The 22,949-nt window shown below is 43.2% G+C and overlaps 1 protein-coding gene across 1 annotated transcript in view; it reads left to right on the forward strand.

Annotated features, from left to right (window-relative positions):
- The window catches only part of IFT43 (intraflagellar transport 43), a 51,385-nt gene that overhangs the window by 22,487 nt on the left and 5,949 nt on the right, over window positions 1-22,949 (forward strand). Inside the window, exons 4-5 of the mRNA XM_066612092.1 lie at window positions 10,987-11,019; window positions 11,535-11,581. Coding sequence (XP_066468189.1) covers window positions 10,987-11,019; window positions 11,535-11,581 — 80 coding nt within the window. The remainder of the gene's footprint in view (window positions 1-10,986; window positions 11,020-11,534; window positions 11,582-22,949) is intronic.

Here is a 22,949-nt window from a genome sequence, read left to right on the forward strand (position 1 = left end):
CTAAATAGTGCTGTTATGGCAGAGCGGCAAAAAGACCGATCTGGAAGTTGGGAAGTCATGGTTCAGGTGTTGCCTCTGCCACATCTTACTGCCCAACTTACTTACTAACTGCCCAATCCTATTTACACTTTCCTGGGAGTAAGCCCCATTGACTTTAATGAGACTTACTTCTGAGTAGACATGCATAGGATTGGGCTGCCAGTGGCCTTTGCCAAGTCACTCCCCCCTCTCTATTTCCCAGATGCAGTGTGGAAATAATAATACTGACCTACCTCACAGGTTACAAGGATTGCAGCATGTTAATGTATGTGAAGCACTTTAGAGGGTTTAAATAGCTAACTAAATAGCATTTTGGGGTATATATTATACTGTTGCAACATAACTTTGATTAAGCCAGAGAGGCAACATTGGATAAAAAAAAAAAGAATTGTATAATGCAAAAAAATACAATTTTGCTGTGACCTCATTGACACAGAGAACATTGGAGACAGAAGTTAGGAAGGGGGGAAAAGAGGATTGAAACCAGTATGAATGGCTAGATCAAATTCCCTCATCAGGCCATAAACGTTTTCACAGGCCTGCCTGTTCTATATTGTGAGACTACAACAATAATTGTTGTACCACATAATAAATACTTGTACTGTATTTCCCCCACCAAAAGTTCAAAATGATTTATAATAAACAAGTGAAATAACTAATAATAAAATAGTTACAAGACATAACCAATCCAATTCAATAAATTCATTATGAAATTGATTAGAACAGGAAAACCACAGTAGAGTAACCAGAAACTATAAGCAGGACATCCTGATGCAATCTGCCTGCTTTTTAGTCAAATAATTCCTTCACTATAAGAGATGGTGAGGAGTAACCCGCCTGGTGAATGCAGCAGTATGTGAATGTACCCTGCAGGAACTGCTTCTGTTATTGCAGTGCTATTTTTTTCAGGTTGCTTGAATCCTAGAAATCTCTTCTTGCATACAATCCAGTTCATGCAGAGGTTTTGCTATGTAGTCTGGGACACGGGAAGGATTGTGTGGAGCAAAGAAAAGGTCAGTGAATCTACCTGTAGTCTGAGGAAGGGCTTCCTGGTGGCACTGCTGTCATATGGATATTCAGGTGAATCCTAATGATGGCTTGTTGAATGTGTTTTGTCTTGTGCAGACACCTGTTGCTGCCCTGACTAAGGTGCAGAGGGCGCACACAGGAAGCCGAGTGAGAGAGCAGAACTTGGACAGAGGGCAAGGAAGTCTGATTAAGTTTTGTCTTGAAGTGTCTGTTTTTGGGTTTGTCCCTGCATTGATCTGCAAGGGAATGAGGCAAGTAATGGCCCCTTGGGGACCTTCAGGACTTTCTTCTCAATGTCAGCCGTCATTTTCAATCACCCTCTCCCTCCCAGCCATTAATTTTGGCCCGGGATCATGGGGACTTGTCCATCTATCACACCTAATTGACACTAAATGATCTGTCAGTTTATTGATGAACGGCAGGAGTGGAATTGTCACAATATATTTTACTTTCTAACAACTCCTCCTGACAATTTTACCTTGTCCATCTCACTCTCCTCACATAAATCTCCATTGGCCTCTCATTCCTTCTCTTGGGCTGTTCTGGTGCCAGCCGCCTCCATGCCATCAGCACGCATCAAGGACATCAAGATGGCGGTAGAGCTGCAGTATACGTGGGTTAGGATTTTTTTCTTTTTATAGACTGGATGTTCCAGGAATGCTAACAGGCTCTTGTCCTCTTCTCCTTCAGTGTCATTGCTGGGGTGTGTTCTCCTTGGTTTCTCACAGCCAGTTCTTGCGCTCAGACCTAGCAAAGAATAATAAGGCAAAAGGGACAGATGGGGAGAATTGTCTTAAGGAGCTTCTACCAATCCAATAGTGCCTGTAGAGCAAAGAGTGGCAATTTGGGGATGAGGGGTGGGAAGCGCACTTTCAGCTAGAGCAGGGGTGCCCAAACCCCGGCCCGCGGGCCACTTGCGGCCTGCTGCGGGTCCCTATCTGGCCCCCAGGGGGTCCCCCACCTCCAATGGGCACCCGGCCCTCACCCCAGCTCATGCTGGCCCGCCAAGCGAGCTCTGCATCTTGCTTTCCCTCGCTGTCACAGAGCTCGGTGGCAGCGAAGGAAAGACGAGCCCAGCGGGCGTGCAGGGCCTTTTATAGTGGGAAGGTAATGTGAGACTTGCAGGTCTTGCGTTACTTCCCATTATAAATGACCCTGCGCGCTTGCCTGCTGGTCTCTTCTTTCTTGCCCATGGGCTGGGCTTGGCTGGTATCTGCTCCCTTTGGCTCGCCTCCCCTCCTGTCCTGCAACCTGAGCCAGGGGAGAGAGAGAGAGATCACGAGGGAGGGGAGCCCAGCCCAGCTCGCAGCACGTCTCCCTCCCGAGGGAGGGAGGGAGGACTGGAACCAGCCGGCCAGGCAGGCAGCAGCACATGGGCAAGCAGGCAGGCAGCCCAAGCAAACGAAGGAGGGAGGGCGAGGGGGCAGGTGAGCAAGTGGGTATGTGAAAGTATGGAAGATCCCTCCCCCTCCATTTGTGTGTGTGTGTGTGAATGGGATCATAAACTGGCATGAAGATCCCCCCCTTCTTAGGGTGAATGTGATCACAAACTGGCATGAAGATCCCCCCCCCTTCTTAGGGTGAATGTGATCATAAACTGGATTAAATTCATTCATCCATTTTCCGTCTCTAATATATTTATATAAATTTATTCAAATTTGAAATGTAAATTAATTTGGCCCCGACACAGTGTCAGAGAGATGTTGTGGCCCTCCTGCCAAAAACTTTGAGCACCCCTGGGCTAGAGTGAAAATCACAACTTTTCTTTTCCTTTTTTTATCCGCCTGTTTGTCAAGAAGACCTGAAAAGTTAGAATTTTACAAATATTCTTAATCCCAAATGAAAAAATACAGGTCCAGCCTTGTTGTACATGGATTTTTATACACGGATTTGACTCAACATGAATGGTCACTGCAAATGAGAAGGTATGTGCTGATCCCTGGAGAAGGAGAAAAATGCATCCCTTTTAAAATCAGTTTAAAAAACTGAACAGTCCTTTAACAATAGCCTCATTATTAAGAGAGAGAGAGGGCAGCTGGCTGACAATCCATAAATCCTTCTTTCTCCAGGCTACCCCTTCCTTCCTCTTGAGCACGTGAAAGAAAGGTGATCACTTTGCATTGGTGAAGGGAGGGACTGAGTGAAGCACCTTTGTAACCGCTTGGAGGAGGACTGATTGATGGATTGTCTTCTTAACGACTCTTATCTTATATCACAAAGGTCAACAAGGCTGTTTTTAAATCACCTGAGCAAAGAAACTTTGTTTTTTTAAATTGATTTGCTATAGTGCGTTTTCTGCCATCCACGTGAGTGCTTGGAACCCACGCGAATAATGAGATTTAACCTGTAAGTTATTCTATTTTTTCATAAAAGACTTTCTGGAAATCTTGTCAAATTAAGGAAGTGTTTTCCAAACTGCATTAAATCAAGACTCATTAGCAGTTGCTAAGTGGTTTCTGTGGCCCACCCATAAGGCTAAGAAATGCCTGTTGCTCCAGCAGCAGATTGTGAGGAGGGGGGAGGGCAAGAGTAGGGCTGTCAAACAAAAGGGTCGCAGGTGGAATGTAGTCGCTGGAAGCTCTTCATCCAGTCCTCGGGCTCTCTGAGCACCACCACTCTCAGCTGCTTTGTGCTGAGATGTCACTGCTGAAAGGGTGGCCTGCATGATAATTGAGTTCTCCCGTATCTTCAAAATACGATCAAGATTTGTGTAATGACTTCACTTCCTGCTTAATGACATCTGGCCTCAACAGGCATCATGAATGCTGTTTGGCCCTCTGTGTTAAACAAGTTTGACACTCCTCAGTAAGAGAGTGGTGTATTCAGGATGCCCTTCACCCTGAGTCGGCCACCACTGTTGCTTTGCTTCAACCTGCCACAGAGGTGCGCCACATTGATTTGCTTTCCACCTGTTAAAAACAAGAGGAAAGTGGGTCATCCACCTCCTTACCTTGCACCTCCTGGATCAATTTCTTCAAATGCGGATGTGCAGGACTTTCAGTTTGATATATAGACGCTCCTTCATTCCCACGTTTCCTTGAAATCAAACTGTAAGTGCTGTACTTCTGCATGTAAAGAAATGCCAGGACCACGGATTTTTTTATGGGGAAGATTTCAACTTCATCAAAATTTATACATTTGACCTCAAAATTCAAACTGGGAAAATGGAGTGCAAATCTAATAAAAAACCTATATTACAAAAGTCCTGTGCAATTTAGGCTACTGTAGCAGGTCTTCAATATTGCACTAAAATATCTAATTTATGTATCTAGAATAATGTGTATACGTTGGGGGAAAGCATTGGTCATAAATTCAAAGTTTTTGGAAGATATGAAATCTTGTAGCTGGAAAGGAAAATCCCTGTATAGAGAAAAACAGTGACTTTTCAGTAGGAGATCAGAATGTGCTTTAAGCACAGAATCACTGCTCCTGACTGCTGGAAATCCAGTCTTGACTCTTCATAGTTTGAATCTTATCTCACCATCAGCCATGAGGTGACAAGATTCAGCTTGCATCAGTGGCAGGTGGTGAGGAGTGGTGGATTTGGGATGCCACCCTGTCCTCCAAGTCTGCCACTGCCTTCTTTCAGCCTGATGTGGATACACAAGCTGCATTGATCTTCTTCCCACCCATCTGAATGGGAAACAGATCTGCTGACTCTGTTCCATGCTGCTTGCATAGTTTTTGCATACCTGGAACACACTTCCAGGTTTATGAAAACCATGCAAGGAGCATTGTAAGGGGCTTTTCCCCCCAGCACACCACTGCTGAGGAGGTGGCTGGGTTCAAATCATGCCACTCTTGCTTTAGCTGATAGTGTCTGTAAGATAAGACTGTACCACAAGGGCTGAAAGCTGTGGCCTTGCAGACTTCTGTCTTCCTGTTTGTGTCTTAGAGATAAAAGATTGTCCTTTTCTTGTCCCTGTTACCCTGCACATGCCCGATCTCATCTGAAGCTAAGCAGGGTCAGGCCTGGTTAGTACTTTGATGGGAAACTGCTTGGGAATACCGGGTGCTGTAGTCTTATACCGTAGTCTTTCGAGACTGAAGGTTGCCAACCATTCTTGTCCCTTGAGCTAGTGGCAATTTGTGAAAGCTTTTTGTAGGTTTGCTTGGAAGCAGAGAGATTTTGAATGCTCCAAACTGAGCAAATTGCTCTTTTTCCTTTGATAATTTTCGCCTTCAAAAGTAAAATGTCTGTGAACATCAGTCCTTTCCTTCCCCTGCTTTTCCTTCTGTTCTTCCAGCAAGCAGGGCGTCTTCAAGGGACTTTTGTTTTGCGGGTCATTCATAAAAGAGAGAATGCTGCAATAGGCCATGAGATGTGTTCATTGCTGTGCTGAAACATCCCCTTCAGCAGTGGTGCTGCTTCGGCATCTAGACCTGCAGGACCTTTGATGTTCTAGTCCTTGGCTCCCTGGAGTGCTCAGTCAACCCCCCCCATCCCTCACAACTTCCACCACTGGGCTACTTCTGTACTGGCATGTCGCTCCCCAGAAGTGTAAAATTGGGCAGCTGGCTTCCTTTGTGTCCGTATTTGCCTTCTGTTTTTGGAGATTTTCAAAGGAGCACAACTCCTTTATTTCCATGAAGTGTATAGTATGAACATAGTTGGTGTGGAGTAATAGAACTTGGAATTTGGATACCTAGGTTCAATTCCCCACCAAGCCATGAAGTTCACTGGGTGACCTTGGGCCAGTTATCAGCTCTGTATAACCTACTTCTCAGGCTTGTTGTGAAGGAAAAAAGGGGTGAATAACAGATAACTGTGTATCCTAGACTCCTTGGAGGACAAAAAAAAAAATCAGTTATTACTTACAGCACCATCTGATTGGTTCAGCACAACCTATGGGATGTCTGGTATCAAGAGTTACTGCTGAAAGTCGTTTTGGGGAGTGGAGGAAATGGTGGTTTTAGTGCCAATCATTTCTTCAGTGCAGAACCTTTGCAGTATATATTAGTAGTCTCCTTTCTCATAAACTAAAGAAAGTCAAACAAGACTATAGAGGATTCTATGAACTGAAAAGAGGAAATTCTGTGGGATTAATTCAGTGAAAATTTAGAAGATGCAAGACCTGTCTATATTTATTTGTCTGAAGGAGAACAAAAGGCATGTAACATGCAATAACTGTGACCTGTTACCTTTTTTTAAAGGTTAGAAAGAGCCAGAACCACTTCAAGAACTGGGAGTTTAGAGTGGGAAGTGGTAGGGGATAGAATGAAGTATTATTCCATGTTTAGTCAGAAGGGGGCAAACTTTGCATAGAAATATGTTCAAATTCCAATACTATTCTAGCTCTTCAATTTGAATTCTGCCCCATCAAAACTCATTGAACTTCCCTTGTCTTGCTAGCGATAAATTGTGCATGAGGGGTTAAGCAAAGTGTACCGGGCTTCTGTCAGATGTTGGTGTGGCTTCCCAGCTTAAGGTACGCTGCCCTAGTGGAGAAGTGGGAAGGCAGGACTAAGTGCTGTGCAAAAGTTCAACTCAAGTCTGGCTTCTTATTGTCATTTTTGCTTTCACCAAACCTCATAGTTGCTTGTTGTTGGTTGCTCACTTGAGTTGTAACCTCATAGGTCATTCATCTGGTCTGGTCTTCCTAAAGCAAACAATGCTGCTGGCCCCTAGCTCATTTCATACAGATTCTGGTTTGTGAACATGCTCAGTCAAGAGCCACACAGTTATCTTAGTGGTGCCAAGGCAAATAAAGTTTATTTATCTTAAAATGTTTATATCCCACCTTTTTTTGCCACAGAGGCTACCCAAGGCAGCTTAAGAGCAAAGAATAAAACAGCAAAAACAGAGAACAGAAAGTGCAAAGGCTGCTATTGTAGCAAAAAACTCAAAATGAAGGTCATCGTAGTAATCCCACCTCCACTATAACCGTCTCTCCCCTCTAAAGATCCTGGACAGTAATGGGCTGTAAAGAAGCAAGTTTCAGGGTGCAGTCCTAACCAACTTTCCAACACCAAGGTAAGGGCAATGCAACTCTAAGGTAAGGGAACAAACATTTCCTTACCTTGAGGAGGCCTCCATGACTGACCCCCAACTGCAGGATGCAGCACATGCCCACTGGCACAGCTATGCCAGTGCTGGAAAGTTGGTTAGGATTGTGCCCTCAGGTAGATAAAAGTAACACCTTGAGACTTTATTGGTGGGATGTTAGAATTGTTCTGTTTCTCACGAAGAGCTCCTTTGGTACATACCCTTCCTGTACCCTCCTAGCTTCTATTTTCCTGGTTCCCACTCTCCCCTTATATGTAACATGTTCACTCTATGTTGTGTGGTCATATGTTGGGCTGATTTCCAAATGCTCCACTGTGCGTACAGTCCTACAACAAAGAAGAATGATTGTGGTCTTACATGGGCTATAGACATTAAAATATTTCAAGGGCATTTGCCCCCATTTATCCCACTTATGTCCCCTGTTAAAACAGGTTAACGGTGTCTAATTAACCACTGAACATTGTCATCCCGCATGAATATAGGCTCCTTGCTCTTCTTGGAGCCTGACTATTTTATCTCCATTTAGATCTTCACAGTATTTCATTAAATGAGAGAGAAACATTTAAACAGAGATGATGTCTACATTAGTGCTGTCTTTCACCCTTCAGCACTTAACCTCTGAGGCTGTAGCACTTACAGCGAAATGTCTCCTTACCCCAAACCTGGCTGGGGGGGGGGGAGGTGGTGATAGAGGGAGAATGGGGATATCACCATTGGTGCATACACTATATAAATGGAAAGCAACTTCTGTTTCGAGAATATTTATTAGATAAAACAGTGAGTAAAGGCCCAATCCTGACCAACTTTCCAACACTGATGCAGTCACAATGCAGCCCCAAGGCAAGGGAACAAACTTTCCTTTACCTTGAGGAGGCCTCTGTGACTATCTTTCCCCCCCTTCCCATCTTGCCTCAGGGTTGGAAAACTGGATAGGATTGGGCCCTGAGAGTTATAACCATCAACAATTTCCTTCCTTTCCTGTTCTAAAGCCTCAGAACATGTCATAGTTTGGCTATCCTCATTGCTTCCCTTTCCCATGCCTTTTGTGGCAATATTGTGAGAAAGCAAACAACAGTGGAACAGATTTGTTTCATAGATGGAGCAAGATCCTCTGCATTCTTTTCAGGCAACTTCATGGGCCTCTCTGTCTCTGGGCCATTTATGTTCTCTCTTTGGGTGATCGGTTGGGTTTTGGGAGAGGGAAGGGGAATATGTTGTCCCATTTGTTCCTGTGTCCAGCCTAAATAGGAATAATTTAGGGTCTTTAGGTGGGAGAATTTTTTCCTACTAGAATACAATGGAAGAGCTCAGTCCAGGCAAGTAGAGTGATAAGGGCTGGCGCCATTTTAATGAATGCAGACACTGGCATGTCTCCCTGGGCTGCATTTGGCCCAAATTGTTCACTTCATATTATAGATATTCTGGTGCTTGCTAAGTTGACAGTCTGTGATTGGAGGATGACTAAGGACTAAGGTTCCTTTCCTGTGCTGGAACCGGCAAGCCAAGAGGATATCCAGCACAGGATAGGGGCCCCAAGTGGTTCAGCTAGAGGTAAGGTGAAACTTACCGCCCGCCCCAAAACACCTCTCTCCTGCCTCCTCCCCACCCACTCCAGAGTCTTGTGTTGACCGAGCTCAGCTAACACAGGACTCACTCCCTCTGTTAGTACAGAGGTTTATTCCAGCCTCCACAGGCCGGTGTGCAGAGGCACGATTCCCTAGCAGGCCGATTCCCTAGGAGGCACAAACTGCTTTATGGCACGTTTGCAACCCTCCTGGGCCAGTGCAAGGGACTTGTGCAAGCCCAAAGTGCAGCTAGGATTGCGTTGTAACTTGTATTTCTCTGATATCCCTCTCTGTGTTTCCTTGCCTTCATAACATTACGGTCCTCTCTCTACCCTAAGCAGATATAAAGAAGATGTGTAGACAATATTTGGGTATACTGAAAAGTGGTATAACATTCTTCTAAATAATTAAAAGATTAGAGGTAATCTGGTAATTTACCTGGTAAAAATCAGGTAAGAGGAAGCATCTGATTCTGTCACTTTACTTTAACAAGGAGAAATGGTGATCGAGGCTTTGTGGTGACTCTGCTGGGAACGTTTACCACTTGAGGGCAGAGCTCATTTCTTTAAATCTCTCTCTCTCTCTCTCTCTCTCTCTCTCTCTCCAAATGTAGTGTTCGCCTGTCTCATGAGCTCTGAATAGGTACCTTCTCTGGATTTCCAGGTTGCAGCTCTTGCTTGGGAGCAGAGCTAGTAGTAGGCAGAGGAAAACTGTGGTGTTTCATGCCATGCTGTGCGCCCACTCTGGAGAAAGAGTAAAGGATATTTCCCAGTACACAGAGTTTAAAAACTTCATCTTGTGAAATAGTCAGAGCAATCAGCAAGTGATGGAGTATCTGCTGAAAAGAAACCTGGCATTTAATTAACTTTTCAAAGTGCTGGTTCAGCAACCTCCATGTTTTACATTTTGAATATTGAACAAGCATCCCTAATCGGATCTGAATTAGTTCTGAGCTTGCTGGGGTGGAGAGCGAGCGAGCGAGAGAGCTGCCTGCCATCTCTTCTCACCTCCCTGCTCCCGCCCCGCCTCCTTCCTCCAACATCCCATTATTATCTTGAACTAGCAACTCAGCCAGATTTCCCCCTGATCTTCAGGTCATCTGACCCAGCCTCTTTCAGTCCCTTGTGAGACATAGAGGTTAAATAGTGCATTCTGTGTTTAAGACTAAGGACAGGAAAAGTTTACTGACCTCAAGTGGTTTGTACCTATTGCTAGTTTGGTGTAGGCATTCTCCTAACCCAGAAGATTCTGTACTCTTGGTTCTGGTTAATTTGCAGGGGCTGCTTTGCAGGCAACACTGTGCCAAAAACATATTTGATGGTACTATAATGAAAGCTAATTTGCTTTGACTCTGCTCAGTGTTCTCTGTGGCTTGATTTAATCCCATTGTGCTCCGTAGCCATCAAATATTTCATTGGATTTTGATCCCACTCTGGCTGCTTACAGCAGGTACCTATATATCAGGGGTGGCCAAACTTGCTTAATGTAAGAGGCACATACGATAAACTTCAGATGTTTGAGAACTGCAAGAGAGACATTTGAAAGAAGCAATATTTAAGACTCTTTTAAATTCTTCTATATATGCAGATTGACCACTCTTGCTACACATATTTATATTTAAATAAAATACAAAATATATTAAAACATGTCATTAAAAGCTCCCCCCCTGTGATGGCCATTAATCAGCTTGTCCCCATACAGTAGTCCTACACTGCTTTTGAAAGAGAGCAGCCCCCTAAGAAAACAGCAGCAGAAACAAAAGTGCTGTGTACATCTTCTCTCTGCTTTTCTAAAATCCAGGAATGTGTGCATCTTCCCCACAGTGAGATGCACACATCCTGAATGTGTGTGAGAAGCTCATGTATCTCATTGCAGGAAAAATTGCACAGACTCACATTCTGTATGTTATGAAGGAAGTGTGAAAACGTGGATGCACAAGTCATTTGGGGCTTCTGCTGTTGCCTCTTAACGTGCAAAGTTGTCCTTGGTCTGGAGTCTTGCAAGACCTCCAAGTTGCAGGGGGGGGGGCAGGGAACGATTCTGCACTTTTTTCTCACTTTTTAAAAATGAGTCACACAGAGGGGCACAAAATGTCACATCTCACCTGACACGTTTCCATGGAATGTAGGGCCAACTCCATGTAGGCCTTTATGGGTCAAAATGAGTACCTTGAACTGTGTCTGGATGCCTTTTTAAGTGCCTGTCAATGTTGTGTTGTATACCTTCTTCCAGAGGATTATGGTCATGTGCATTTCTCCAGATTCACCTTGATATAGATGTTAGAGGCTGACTCTCTACTTCTGTTTTCACTTTTCTCATTAACACTAGCCTTTTTATGTTTTTCAGGGGAACAAAGAAAGGTTCAGAACAAGTAGAAGAGTATGTTTTGCTACTTCCAGTCTTCTCCTGTTCACTGCGCATCTACATAAAATCTGTGAAATGTGGTGCCTTGTTCCTTTTTATTTCTTCTTTGTCTGTGTTGACTTGAATATGTTTTGCTAATGCACTGACAGGGGTCAGTGAAAGGCGTTCAGATTCTGCCCTTGGTGGCACGGGGGAACCAGTGAGTGTGACTTTTGCCTGTGCTTTAAAATTAGGTTTTGGAAAGCCTTGCTCATTTCAGATGCTCAGGTCTGGATTTCACATTGGGAAAGGCTGGAATCTAGTAACATCATTCTGCACTGGTGTATTTGAGAAGAGTTTTAGAGATGATGTGCTCTCTTCCTAAATATTTCATTGGAAGTGTTGCTGGGGGGTAGGCAGAGAAATAGAACTTTTTGTTCTATTCTACTTTTCTTTGGAGGAGGTTGCAACTAACAAATATTAGTGTAAGATTGGAGATGCTGTTTCATAATTTGTCATCTAAAGTTGTCTTCTCCTTATGGATCTTCTAGCCACCGCCTGAGGCAGAAGAGCTTGGAGGCATCTGATGATGGAGGAGGTAAGACTCTTCTCTTTTAATTGAAATGAATGCCTGTGCATCCTTGCCTGCTGAGTTAATGTAACCCTGGTTTGCATATTAAATGGATTGGGTTCAAGGCATAAATGTGGAAAGGCCCCTCCCAGTCTGAAATGTGCTAGGTTTTTATTCATCCTTTCTCCCCTTTCTCTCATTCAGTTTAGACAAAATACTGTTTATCTCCGTAGTTCAGAAGTGTAATGTATATATTATATCCACTGGGAAACTATTCGTTTTCACTGTAAATTCCTGAGCGGAAGGCTGTATTGAAACATGCCCTTTGCTGAAGCCATATCTGAAAGCCAGGACATATATAAACTTTTTCCACAGAGATGATCCTTCTAAAAGCTTGAAAGTAAAACCTGGTCCACTGTTCAGATGAACAAATTACAAGTCCCTATGTGTTTAGAGACCTTCTGTACTCTCTCAGCCTACTGGATCCTCTTCTCAGAATTCTTGTCACCCGTCCTGTTCTCTCTTCATTTGTTGATCCACGAATGATCTGTAATCCTGGCTCCCCCATCAGGTCAAATTTGGCCCAAAGGATTGCATGCAACTTTACCAAGGATGACATTCCTCCATCCTAACCAGTGTTGCATCATAATTAATTTGAAAAATTTATATCCCACTTTTCCCATGCTGAAGCAAATGCCCAAGGTGGCTTACAAAGCTCCGTAGTAAAATGTGCACTGTATCATAACAATAAGTAAACATTAAAACAAAGCAAGACACATGTTGTTGAGCCATCCGGGGAAACAAATTAGTCTAGGGAAGCAGTCAAGCCACAGCACTATTACAGAGGCGCAGAAGGCCAGCACCCACCCACTAACCTAATGCTAGACATGTTTTGAGCCCTCAGGAAAAGTCATGAACAGACATGCGTGCTCATGTCTTCCTCCTCCCTGGTCATTTTCTCTAATCATGGGGAGGGGACTGTTTCTCTAAACTGTCCTGCTATACAAACTACTACTGCTACAGTTGGGCCATGGCATCCACAGATTTGACTTGCCATGCATGCCAGCAGATGCCTGGACTGAATTTAAATGACTTTAAAAACAAAACAAAACAAAAAGTCTGTCAAAATCAGGATTCCTACAGACCCCGAAATGCATGCTGGAATGAGGCTTGGGAAGAAAAAGGAACTTCAGAGCAACCTGGAAGTTTGTCTTTCAGTCCTAAAAGAGCTATAGAGGCTTGGAAAAGCAAGGTTTGGCCGTGAAATGGTAGGAACCCTGATTTGGGCACACTTTTTTTGTTTTGTTTTTGAAGCCATTTAAATTTGGACCCCAGTATTCACTGATTCCACATCCATGGGGAGTTCCAGAATGGAACTTCTCACTGATACCAGGGCCTTACTGTAAAAGTAGGTTTGGCAGTGTGTCAAGAGGGGTGTTTTAGATGAAATTCCCTACACCCTTGCCACAATTAGGAGAAGGAATGAGAGAGGGTGGGGAGGAACCAGGATGATCATGATCAGATATTTCTTCTGGAGAGGCAACCCAGTGAATTCAAGACATTTCTGTGAGAGAAAATATCATGTGGAGAAACAGCAGCAATGGCAGAAATAGCCTCTGCTGGATTTGTGATAGAAACTATAAGCATCAGATTCTGAGGGCTGGAAGGAGGAAACTGGAAATTTGAAGACATATAAAGGTGGCTAAAAAGAACCACTTGAACCTTGATCAACTTGGATCTTCCTAGCTGATTCCTACCATTCTTGTGTGTCCTTTTGGGTTCCCTTGTCTGCTTCCTGCATCCTTTGGAAAAGCACCTCTGCCACATTTGTTAGTTTCCCCTGTCCCACAGTCTCATTGTTCACAAGTCCTTCACCCCTTCCAAGAACAATACTGAGATATCTTACAACATGAAGAGTGTAGACTTCCCAACTTGGCTTTTTGCCTGCATGGGCAACGAAGGAGCATGTGCAGCCTTGAATGGCCCCTCTGCTGGCAGCTGTGGCTTTCCACAGCTTCTTGGTTGGGCTTTTGCTATGCCTGGTTTCACAGTTGCTGTGCACTTCCAGCACCTGGTTCTATCAGCCAAGAGAAACGAATTAAAAAATTCAAGGCACTTGCCTAGAGAAACATTAACTAGGCCAGCAGGAAACCTGGCAGGCAAAGACATGCCTTCTGCCAGGAGGTGCTGCACCAAACTTGAAAGGAGTTTAGGGAAGGAAAGGCCTTGCCCTTTGTGCAGAACAAACAGCTTGATGGCAAAAATGTTACTATGTTGAAGTCAAAAGGTTTGGACAAACTTACCTGCAAGAAAACGTTCGTATTCTGCAGCCTGATAAAATGATTCAAGGTTGCAGCCTGAGTTTCCCTGGTGTACTCTGAACTCTGCAGATTTTAATGAGAAGCCAGCTAGTTGGGGAAGGATAGTTACAAGTAAGAAATAGTAAGAAGATATTGGTAAAAACATGATTGGAGGCCATAGAGGAGAGAGAGAGAGAGAGAGCTGTACAGGGTACAGAAGCTCCGGCCAATGGTTATTGGAGCCTGTTGCGTTTGAAACATCAGCGGGTACCTCCCTCCCCACTGCCCTGCCTGTCTTGTACCTGTTGCCAGAATCCAGGAGCTACAAGAACATAATCGGCAGACCAGCTGAGGAAGCCCCACCCTATGAGGGAGTCTTGCATACTGATTTTTCTGTTACTGTATTTTAAACAGTAAGCTTCTTCAAAAACTATGGCTAGCAGGTTATAACATTTTAAATAAATAATTGTGTAGGTGCTATATTTGCATTTTTAATGCACCCTAGTCACGAGGACTGGAAACATGCTGCTTTTTGTTTTTAAGGTGGAGATTCTCAAAAATCTATATTCCTGTTATTGGATTTACTAGGGAAGTCTTCCAGGAAACAATGAAGATAAACAGCCCTGTTAATGCATTGCTTCTTTGAATGTGGACCTAAGTAATATGTGTTGAGTCACCAGATGATTCATCTTTGCTACTTTTGCCCTGTTTCTTTTTATGCCCTCTTGGTCAGAGACTGAAAAAGAAGGCCTGTGACTTACTGCACCTTGGGAACCCTGCTTTAATAGGATTTAATATAGTGAGAACCTTAGGAATAATAAACTCTTGCAAGCAACAAAAATTGTTTAATTCCTAAAGGACAGGTCTAGTTGAACCATTTTTGGCCAGGGGCAATCGAGGGCTTAATATTGTATATGTAGCAATCTGGGTGATCTGAGAGAGAGGCATTTAAGGGTAATTGCTCAATTTTCTATCCATGTCAACAGGGAAAATGGACAGAAGTAGTTGAGCTCAGCACAGTAATGGAACTGGATGAGATGCCAGGCTGTCAGGGGAATTGGGAAAAGTGCTATCTGTTGAGTGTCTTCTTCACAAAGTTGGGTGCTTCTTCTAAGCTCAGGCTGCTCCCTAGACCAAGAGGAAATAACTATTTAAAAATTAGCATTTTGCAAGGGGTGGTCTGTGGTCCTTCTCTTTGGATCAAACACAGTATTTGATGCTTTTTTCCTTCTTGACTGTCTAACTGCATATGAGTAAGGTCTGGGATGGGTGGGCAGTACAAGATCATCTTTGGAGATTGTGCTTCTTTCCATCAGGATTTTCCCTCTGATTTTCAGCAATCTCTTGCTCTTCCCTGTTTAGAGGCACAATTAGATCACATTCTTCATGAAACATAAAGCAAGGTAAATATCTCAGAAAAGCAGGGTGGATATACTTTGAGGTTCCAGTGGCCCCAGTAGCACAAATGTGAGCAGGCAGTTGTGGTGCCTCTCCTGAAAGGTCTCCAGTACATCCACTTTGTTTTACAGAAGGCAGCAGCAAACATTTATCTGCAGAAGACTGGTAACTCTGTGCTGGGGGACATGGTTGGGATGGGGGGGGGGATGAGGGAGCACTTGATCTAAAGTCCTGACACTGTTGATTGGCATGTCAGAGGTGTGGGATGGCTGCAGGTTTTGTCTTCATTTCAACTGTGTGTCTGATTGGCTGGAAAAGGATCAAAGCAGTGCAACACCTAAAATTTGATAAAGGTGCTGGACAGTGGTGAGTACATGTGTTTGGGCATGAGGGGTCTGGGTGTTTAGTTCTTTCCTGCCAGGATTCTGTGAAACACTCAATACACAGTAATAGGGTGGCTGTGATTGTTGAGTCCATAAGTGTAGTTGACGGACTAGGTTTACCTAAAAGACCCTTTAAGAAAAAGCTCTTGAAATATGATTACAGAATTGAGACACCATCATTTGAAAGTGCCCAAGGCAAGCTCCTTTGAAAATTGCAGCTGGGGAGGGACAGCAAGAGAACTGCATAGCCCTTGATTGTAGCACTGTTCCCTCCGGACCTACGTCCTCTCTTCCCCCACCATCACTTTTCTCATCTGATAGGAGCGAGAAAGAAAGGAGCAGTTAGGCTCCTCGTCTGTCTTATGAAAATCCGATTCCAAGTGGCTGTGATCAAACCCAGTTGGCTGTCAGTGGAGGTGGCCTTGTGTGCAGGAAGGGAGGGGCTTCTGAGGCGTTTCTGGATGTGGAAGTGACATGAGTACTTTCAATCAAAGCAGTATTTTTAATAAATTTATATAAGTTTTTTTTTTAAGCTAAGGATTTTAGTATAAAAGAAATGTAGTTTGTCTTGTTTTTCCTCTGGAGCATGAAAAGGATTAAATAGAATAAGATATATACCTGCTCCCTAGCATAATTCAATGGGAAGCTTGTGAAAAGCTTCTTTCCTGCCATCTCCCTGGCAAATATCACTCATCTGAAACAGCACAGGACGAGATTGTGAGTTTCATTTCCCTGTCTGTGTGCTCTGTACTCTCTCTGGTTCATGTACTGAAGATTGTATAGTTCTGCCCTGCATTCAGTAATGCTTATTAACTGTCACCTCTTGATTTTGTATTTTTAATAACTACTAAAGATAAAAATTATAATGCCACATTTATACATTTGAAATGCTTAAAAAGCCACTCCCCCATTTTTGCATGCAAAACGCTGGTTCAGATAGGTTAATTCTGAACATTTACCTCTTGTCGCTATTGTTTGACATGAAATGACACCAAGCTGTTCTTAGAAAAGACTCAAGAACAGCCTTCCTAGATCAGATTAATGGTCCATCTAGCCAGGTATCCTGCTTCCAGTATCTGTTAGTGTCACATCTTATGGAGGAAGTCTACAACACAAAATTGCCAGGATCACATACTTGGCAACATATTTTGTCTGAATGGCCAGGGAGCTGCTTAGAATATCAAAAGATAATAGGGGGTACAGTTTACTTGGCGCATCACTGAATTGTATACAGGCAGCTTGGGTGGAATTTAGGTCAGATCCTAACCTACCTTCCTGATCAGCCCTGCAATTTTGCTGGCACAGATCCAAATAACCCCATGGGGTGGCTGCCATGCTACACACTGTAAGGGGAAATAAATCCCCTTACTCCTTTGCAGCAACCATCTTCTACCCTACACTGGATACAGTGCAGGCCAGTGCAGGCCAGTCAGCTTGCCTGTTCCATCACAGGATAGGATTGGGCTTTTAGTCTCTCTTTGGGCCAATTCACAGGCCCAATTAGCATGTTGAGTTTGCAGTTGTTGTTGGCAAGTAGCAAGTTGTTGGCAACTTCAACAGACAAGTTCCTTGTTGAAGTTGGCAAGTAGTTAACTACATGATTGCTTGGCTACAACATGCAACTTAATCCACATTGCACAACTATAAAGCTGCTTAAAATGAGATTAATTATGTATGGGGTGGTAAACATAGGCTAAGTTGCCTGCTTGGTGTGAAGTGATGCTTACATTGGATGGATGGATCCGCACTCTCAACATTCCAATTTTGTATAGTCAGTACGTTTTCTATATGGTAGCTATTTTCATTCTTGGAATAATTGTACAGTACTATATTTTGCAGTAGCATTATGAGAAGTGTTCATAAGACTCAAGAAGTGAACATATTTCTTTCGTATTTCTTCACTGATAATACTCTGCATTTCCATTGGCTACATTATATCGAGCTGATGTTTTCAGAACGAAATTCCTGATGACTCCAATATTTTTCCCTTGCATGGTAATGCATGTTTTAGATCCCAGTATCTCAAATGTATTTTGTTGGGATTATTTTTCCAATACTTTGCTTTTAATTAAGAATAAACTCCATTACTCGTTTACTCATTCACTCTTCCAGTTCTGCGAGTTCTTTCTGCTAACTCACAATCTGTTTCAAAATTTTGAACAATTTGTATCCACTGTAAAATTTCCACTGCTCCCTTTTCCCATCCCTGCCTTGTGGTTACCTTTCCACATTGTGACAATCAACCATTTATGCCCTGTGCCCATTTCCTGTCTCTTAAGCAGTTGCTGATATGTGCAAGGGCATTCCCTTGTATGCAATGGATAATTAACTTTTGTGAGGAGTTTTTGGTGAAATTCCAAGAAGCTTTTAATGCAGTTATTCACGTCTATTGTATCACAGTAATGTTTTCTTAATTTAAATTGAAATTATTTTACTGCCATTACTTTTCTGGATACCTAAAGTTTAGAAGCCATCATTAAATGCTAATATGTACTTATAATATGGCCTGGCAAAATAAAAGGTGTGGCCTTTTGAAAATGATTTTTTAGAAAGTGGTGTGCATCAAGGATTGGAAGACCAGAGCTTTTCAATGTGTTCATAAATGACCCGGAGTTAGGGAGAAGCAGCAAAGTGGCCAAGTTTGAAGGTGACACTAAATTTTTCCCAGTAGTGAAGTCCTGAATGAAGAGCCCCAGAAGGATCTATCCAAACTTGGGGCATATGGAGCAAAATGGCTGATGTGCTTCAGTGTCAATGTAAAATGATCCACATATATGCTGGTGATACGCTTCCTGTCTCCTTCACAACTAGTATGAATGAAATTAATTCATAGCCCTTAATAAGGGGGCTCAGAAAAATAGGCAACACTTTTTTTGCTCTCCTTTGATTTCTTGGTTTTCATTGAAAATATTTGAAACGCTGCCCCTACTCCTCCCCACATGGGACCACACACAAACAGATATTGGCCAAACACTGGGAAAGGAAATGGCAGCCCTCAATCCTGTGTCCTAGTAAGGAGTCACCAGTCATTGGGAGAGGCTCATCACTTGCCTATTGCCCTCAATCCTGTTTGTGTGTGCAGCAGAAACTGCCTTCATCCCTTGTGCCTTGCTTTTTATATATATAAAAAAAAGTCTGTAGCCTGTTGCTTTCTACTTCCCTATTTTTATTCCTCCTTTTTCTGTTTAGAGGGAAAAATTATTGGATTGAGATGCACTAATTAAAGCCATTTTCTGGTATTTGGTTACTGGAGTGTTTGATGTGTCTCTGACAAGACCATGAAATGCATGGGATGTCCACAGGGACAGAATTTGCTGAACACGGTGCTTTGTAAATGTGGGGACACAGTGTCGCAGCAGCTCATGAATATGAAACGCCCATGATGTTACCTCAGTGGACTCAAGAACACAGATGAATCCTGTCATGTGCTAAATGAGACCAATTTCTTTCACTTAACTTCATCTTCAATCAGACCTTCTTCCATTTGCCTATTTAAAATTCCCTAAACGTGATGCAGAAGGTAACAGCATTCAGTAAAACAAAGTTTTGCAGCAGCAGAGAAATTTAGAATTGTGTCTGACTCGAGTTTAATGCTTTGAAAATGCAAAACTTAGTAGGCTTTCTCTCCTTTTCAAGTCCACTCACCATTGTGCTGAAACTGGGAGTGACTCCACCTATTTTGGGGCCCTTCTAAATCCCAGGTTTAAATTTAAAGTGTTTTGCTCATGTGCAGTTTTGGATATACAGTATACAGCATTAGAGGTGTGCATTTTAGCACTTTGTAGATCTGGAAAATAACTAGGTTTATACTTGGGAAAATTTCCATTCTGAATGGGTTCCTGAAAATGGCAGGATAATAATGGGAACAAATCCTGGCACAGCAGGGCAAAGGGAATTACTTCAGACCTGGGAACTCTAGAGGGAGCTGAGTGGGTTAACGGTTTTTATGCTTTTGCGCTTTAACCCCTTCTACAGTAAACTTTGGGGGGCCCTGAAGCCCTCTTGGAGGTTGTAGGCAGAAAAATGAAATGTACCTGTCAGTAAATTCAATTTAGCTTCCTGCCAACCCCTAGCCACTACCAGCCCTGTATTTCAGATGAGAACACAGTTGCAGTCCAGCTGCTGCAAATGTGGACTGGGACATTAAGCTAACACCTAAGTTAAAGGAGGAATAGAAGAGGATATCTTGGACATTCTCCTTAAAATCACATGTAGGAAAACATTACAAAGAAATGGCTCTTCTTGGTCTCCTTTACTCTCAAAGTGTGGAATGGTGGGTCAATGTGTATATACGGTAGCTTTTCCCCAAGAAAGCAGTGTGAGTTGGTGAGGTTTCTCTGCTAGAGGTCCTCAGTATCCTCTTCTTTCCCTCTCTGGAATTTTGTTTCTTGCTTGTTTTCTTCAAGTAGGTGAGAGAAGGTTTAATTTTAATACTCAGAATTTCCATCCTGCCTTCCCTAGAACTTAGCATTCCTGTTCCATGTATCCACAAGGAAGCTCAGTGTTGCAGTTTCCCATCTATAGAGACCCATTTTCTAAATCTGACATGCAGGCATCACACTTCTGTTCCTCTGCAGTTCCTTGTGAATTTTCACTTGGCAAGAATTAAACTTTGAAAGGCAGTGTATGATGAAGCTGTGGTTGATGGTCAAAAGGCTGAGATGTCACAGGCAGTCTGGTTCAGAGGAAATCTGCAAGAATTGCTTTAAAGACTAGAGAAGTAAATGCTTATTGTAGCATTAAGAAAGGAATAAAAAATGGGGGGGGCAGTGTGCTCTTTTGGATGAACATTTATAGGTGATTGTACAAGGTTCCCTTCATGAAATGTCAGGTGAGACCTGGATCATCATTGGGTTCTACAGGGATCTCTAACGCTGTGCACCTGTAATCTTACTCTGTGGATTATTAGAATATAGGAGGGTAACATATGAAGGGTTCTTCGCTCTTGAGAAAAGTCTGCAATACAAAATGCACTTCTTAGGGAATAAGCCTCATTGATCACAGTTTGTTGAATGAACATGCTTAAAATGGCATTGCTATTTTATTTCAGTAGGAATAGGATGTGTATGTAGTAATACCTCTCATGACATGAGACATATGTTAGTGGAAAGTCGAGTACTGTGTGAAACAGTGCTGTAGGTGCTGCTGCCTGCCTTATCTTTAAGGCAGGAAACTTTGCATTGTGGGCCTGATCCAGCATTCCTGGAAATCCATTCAGTTTCTCAAATCTAAATTTCTTTTGTGTAAGAATTATGTTACTGGGCCTGCTGATCCCTCATCCACAGGTTATTTCCCACCACTTTTTATTTCTTTGTCATTCTTGTGTGGCCCACTCAGCCAGAGACAGAGAGCCTCTACTGGGAAATACACCCACACCAGTCTTCCATGACATGTGATGGGTCTTTCTGTGACAAGGCACTGATGATGTGGCCACACAGTATCGCATCACCTTAGGCGCTTCTCTGTGCAAAAGATGGAGCCAGCCTCTGGGTTTCAGTTCCTTGTTATCCACTTTGCAGTGGCTGGGAAGCTGCTCTGTAGCAGGCAGCCGTTCCTTGGGTGGTTGGGGAGCTGGAAGGCACAACTCTGCTGAGATTGTCCAAGCTGTCACTGCCTCTTGCTTTGGCTTGGCACTGGCTCCAGCCTCAGTTTCATTCAGCCCCTTCACCAGGCTGCCAATTAGAGAGAAATCCCACTGTGTGGGTTGCTCCAAACAGCCCTCTTGTCAGATTCTGGGCTAACCCTTGCCCTGCTGCAGATGGGCCAGCACTACCTCCACCAGGGTCCAGGGTGCCTATAGGGAAGCAGAGTGGATGTGAAGATGGGACCTTTGCACTTGCAAGGGGTGAGAGGGCTGTAGGGAACATTTTTGTTTTTTTCTTTCCTTAAAAAAAGACCCAGTTGCGAACACCCGACTCCACCGGCAAGACACCTTTCCAGCTCCTGAATATTCATTTCATCCTGGGCTGCAGACAGGGCAAAGCTAGAAACAGCCAAATGCCTAGTTAAAAAAAGCAGACTGCTGATAGAATAGGAAGCAGGGATTGCTGATGGGTCACCTCCTTGAAGTTTCAGGCAATGGGGTGAAAGATCTCTGCTGGAGTGAGCCAGGCAGTCCCTCAACTACTTGGGAAATGGGTGACTCCAGAACAACTTTCAGATTTGAAAGAGGACAGCTATTAATCAGGGGTGGCCAGTGCCTTTGTCCTGAGAAGTTGCTCACTTGGGCACCCAGCTGGTCAAGGGCTAAGTCACTGAAAATGCTAATGCAATGTTAGAAAATACTTTGCCATGCTCATGTAGTCTAAATAGGTGGGAATGTTTGAAGTATTAAAAATGAGGAAAATACTGATATAAAATGAATGGAACAGAAACATTTAAACATTGAACATGAGGGCTCAAATGGAAAATGGGGGAGTGGAGCAGGAGTGGTGGAGCAGAAGGTCAGTGACTGTCCAGAGCTGCAGATGGGCTTAGCAGGTTGCACAAAAGCCATTTTGCAGCATGGATGCTGCAAGCTAGTTCCCCAGTTGGTCCTCAGGACTTTAAAACAATATGTGATAATTTTTTAAGGAGGGGAAAGGGAGTGAGTTGGAATAAGCCTTTAATGTAAACACCTAATTAAAGGAAAGAGATCTCATTTCTTCAGTCTTGCTGTTCTGAGAGGCAGATCTATAAACAAAGCCTTTTTTCCCCTTCCTATTTACACACTTTGTTACTGGAAATTGTGATGCCAGTCCAGAGGACTTTGCCTTTCCACACGATCAGTGTTTTGTGCAATAAATGTGCAGCTGCTTTCTCATTTATCAAGCACAGTTTACACATCATCCCTTGCTTCTATTTGCAGCCATTTCATTTTTCTAGCATGTAGCCTGCAGTATTCTGGCACTTTACACGTGTGTTCCTTTTCTTCAACCAGCATGTTTAGTTGCACGTATGGAACTGACTTATAGAAGGTCAAACTATTTGCCCATCTAGCCTAGTATTGTCTGCTCAGCTGCCAAAAATCTGAGCCTTTTTCCCGCCCCTGTTGCCTGACCCCTTAGGAAAAAAAAATTGTCAAGGATGGACATCACCATCGTCCTAATCTCTTCTTTACTAACTAAGCTCTGATCCACTCTGCCATACCATGGCAGCAGTACACTTTTGGTAGTATTGAAACAAATTGCTGCATGCCAAGTAGCAAGGCTACTTCTCCACTTACATCGTACAGCATTTTTCCATCTTCTTCTAATTTATCGGGAACTGTGTGCTCCCCCACTCCATCATTTGAGCACCAATCTATCTATTTAATTAAGAGGAAGATGCCAGCAG

Source organism: Tiliqua scincoides, chromosome 1, assembly GCF_035046505.1.
Source record: "Tiliqua scincoides isolate rTilSci1 chromosome 1, rTilSci1.hap2, whole genome shotgun sequence".
Lineage (NCBI taxonomy): Eukaryota > Metazoa > Chordata > Lepidosauria > Squamata > Scincidae > Tiliqua > Tiliqua scincoides.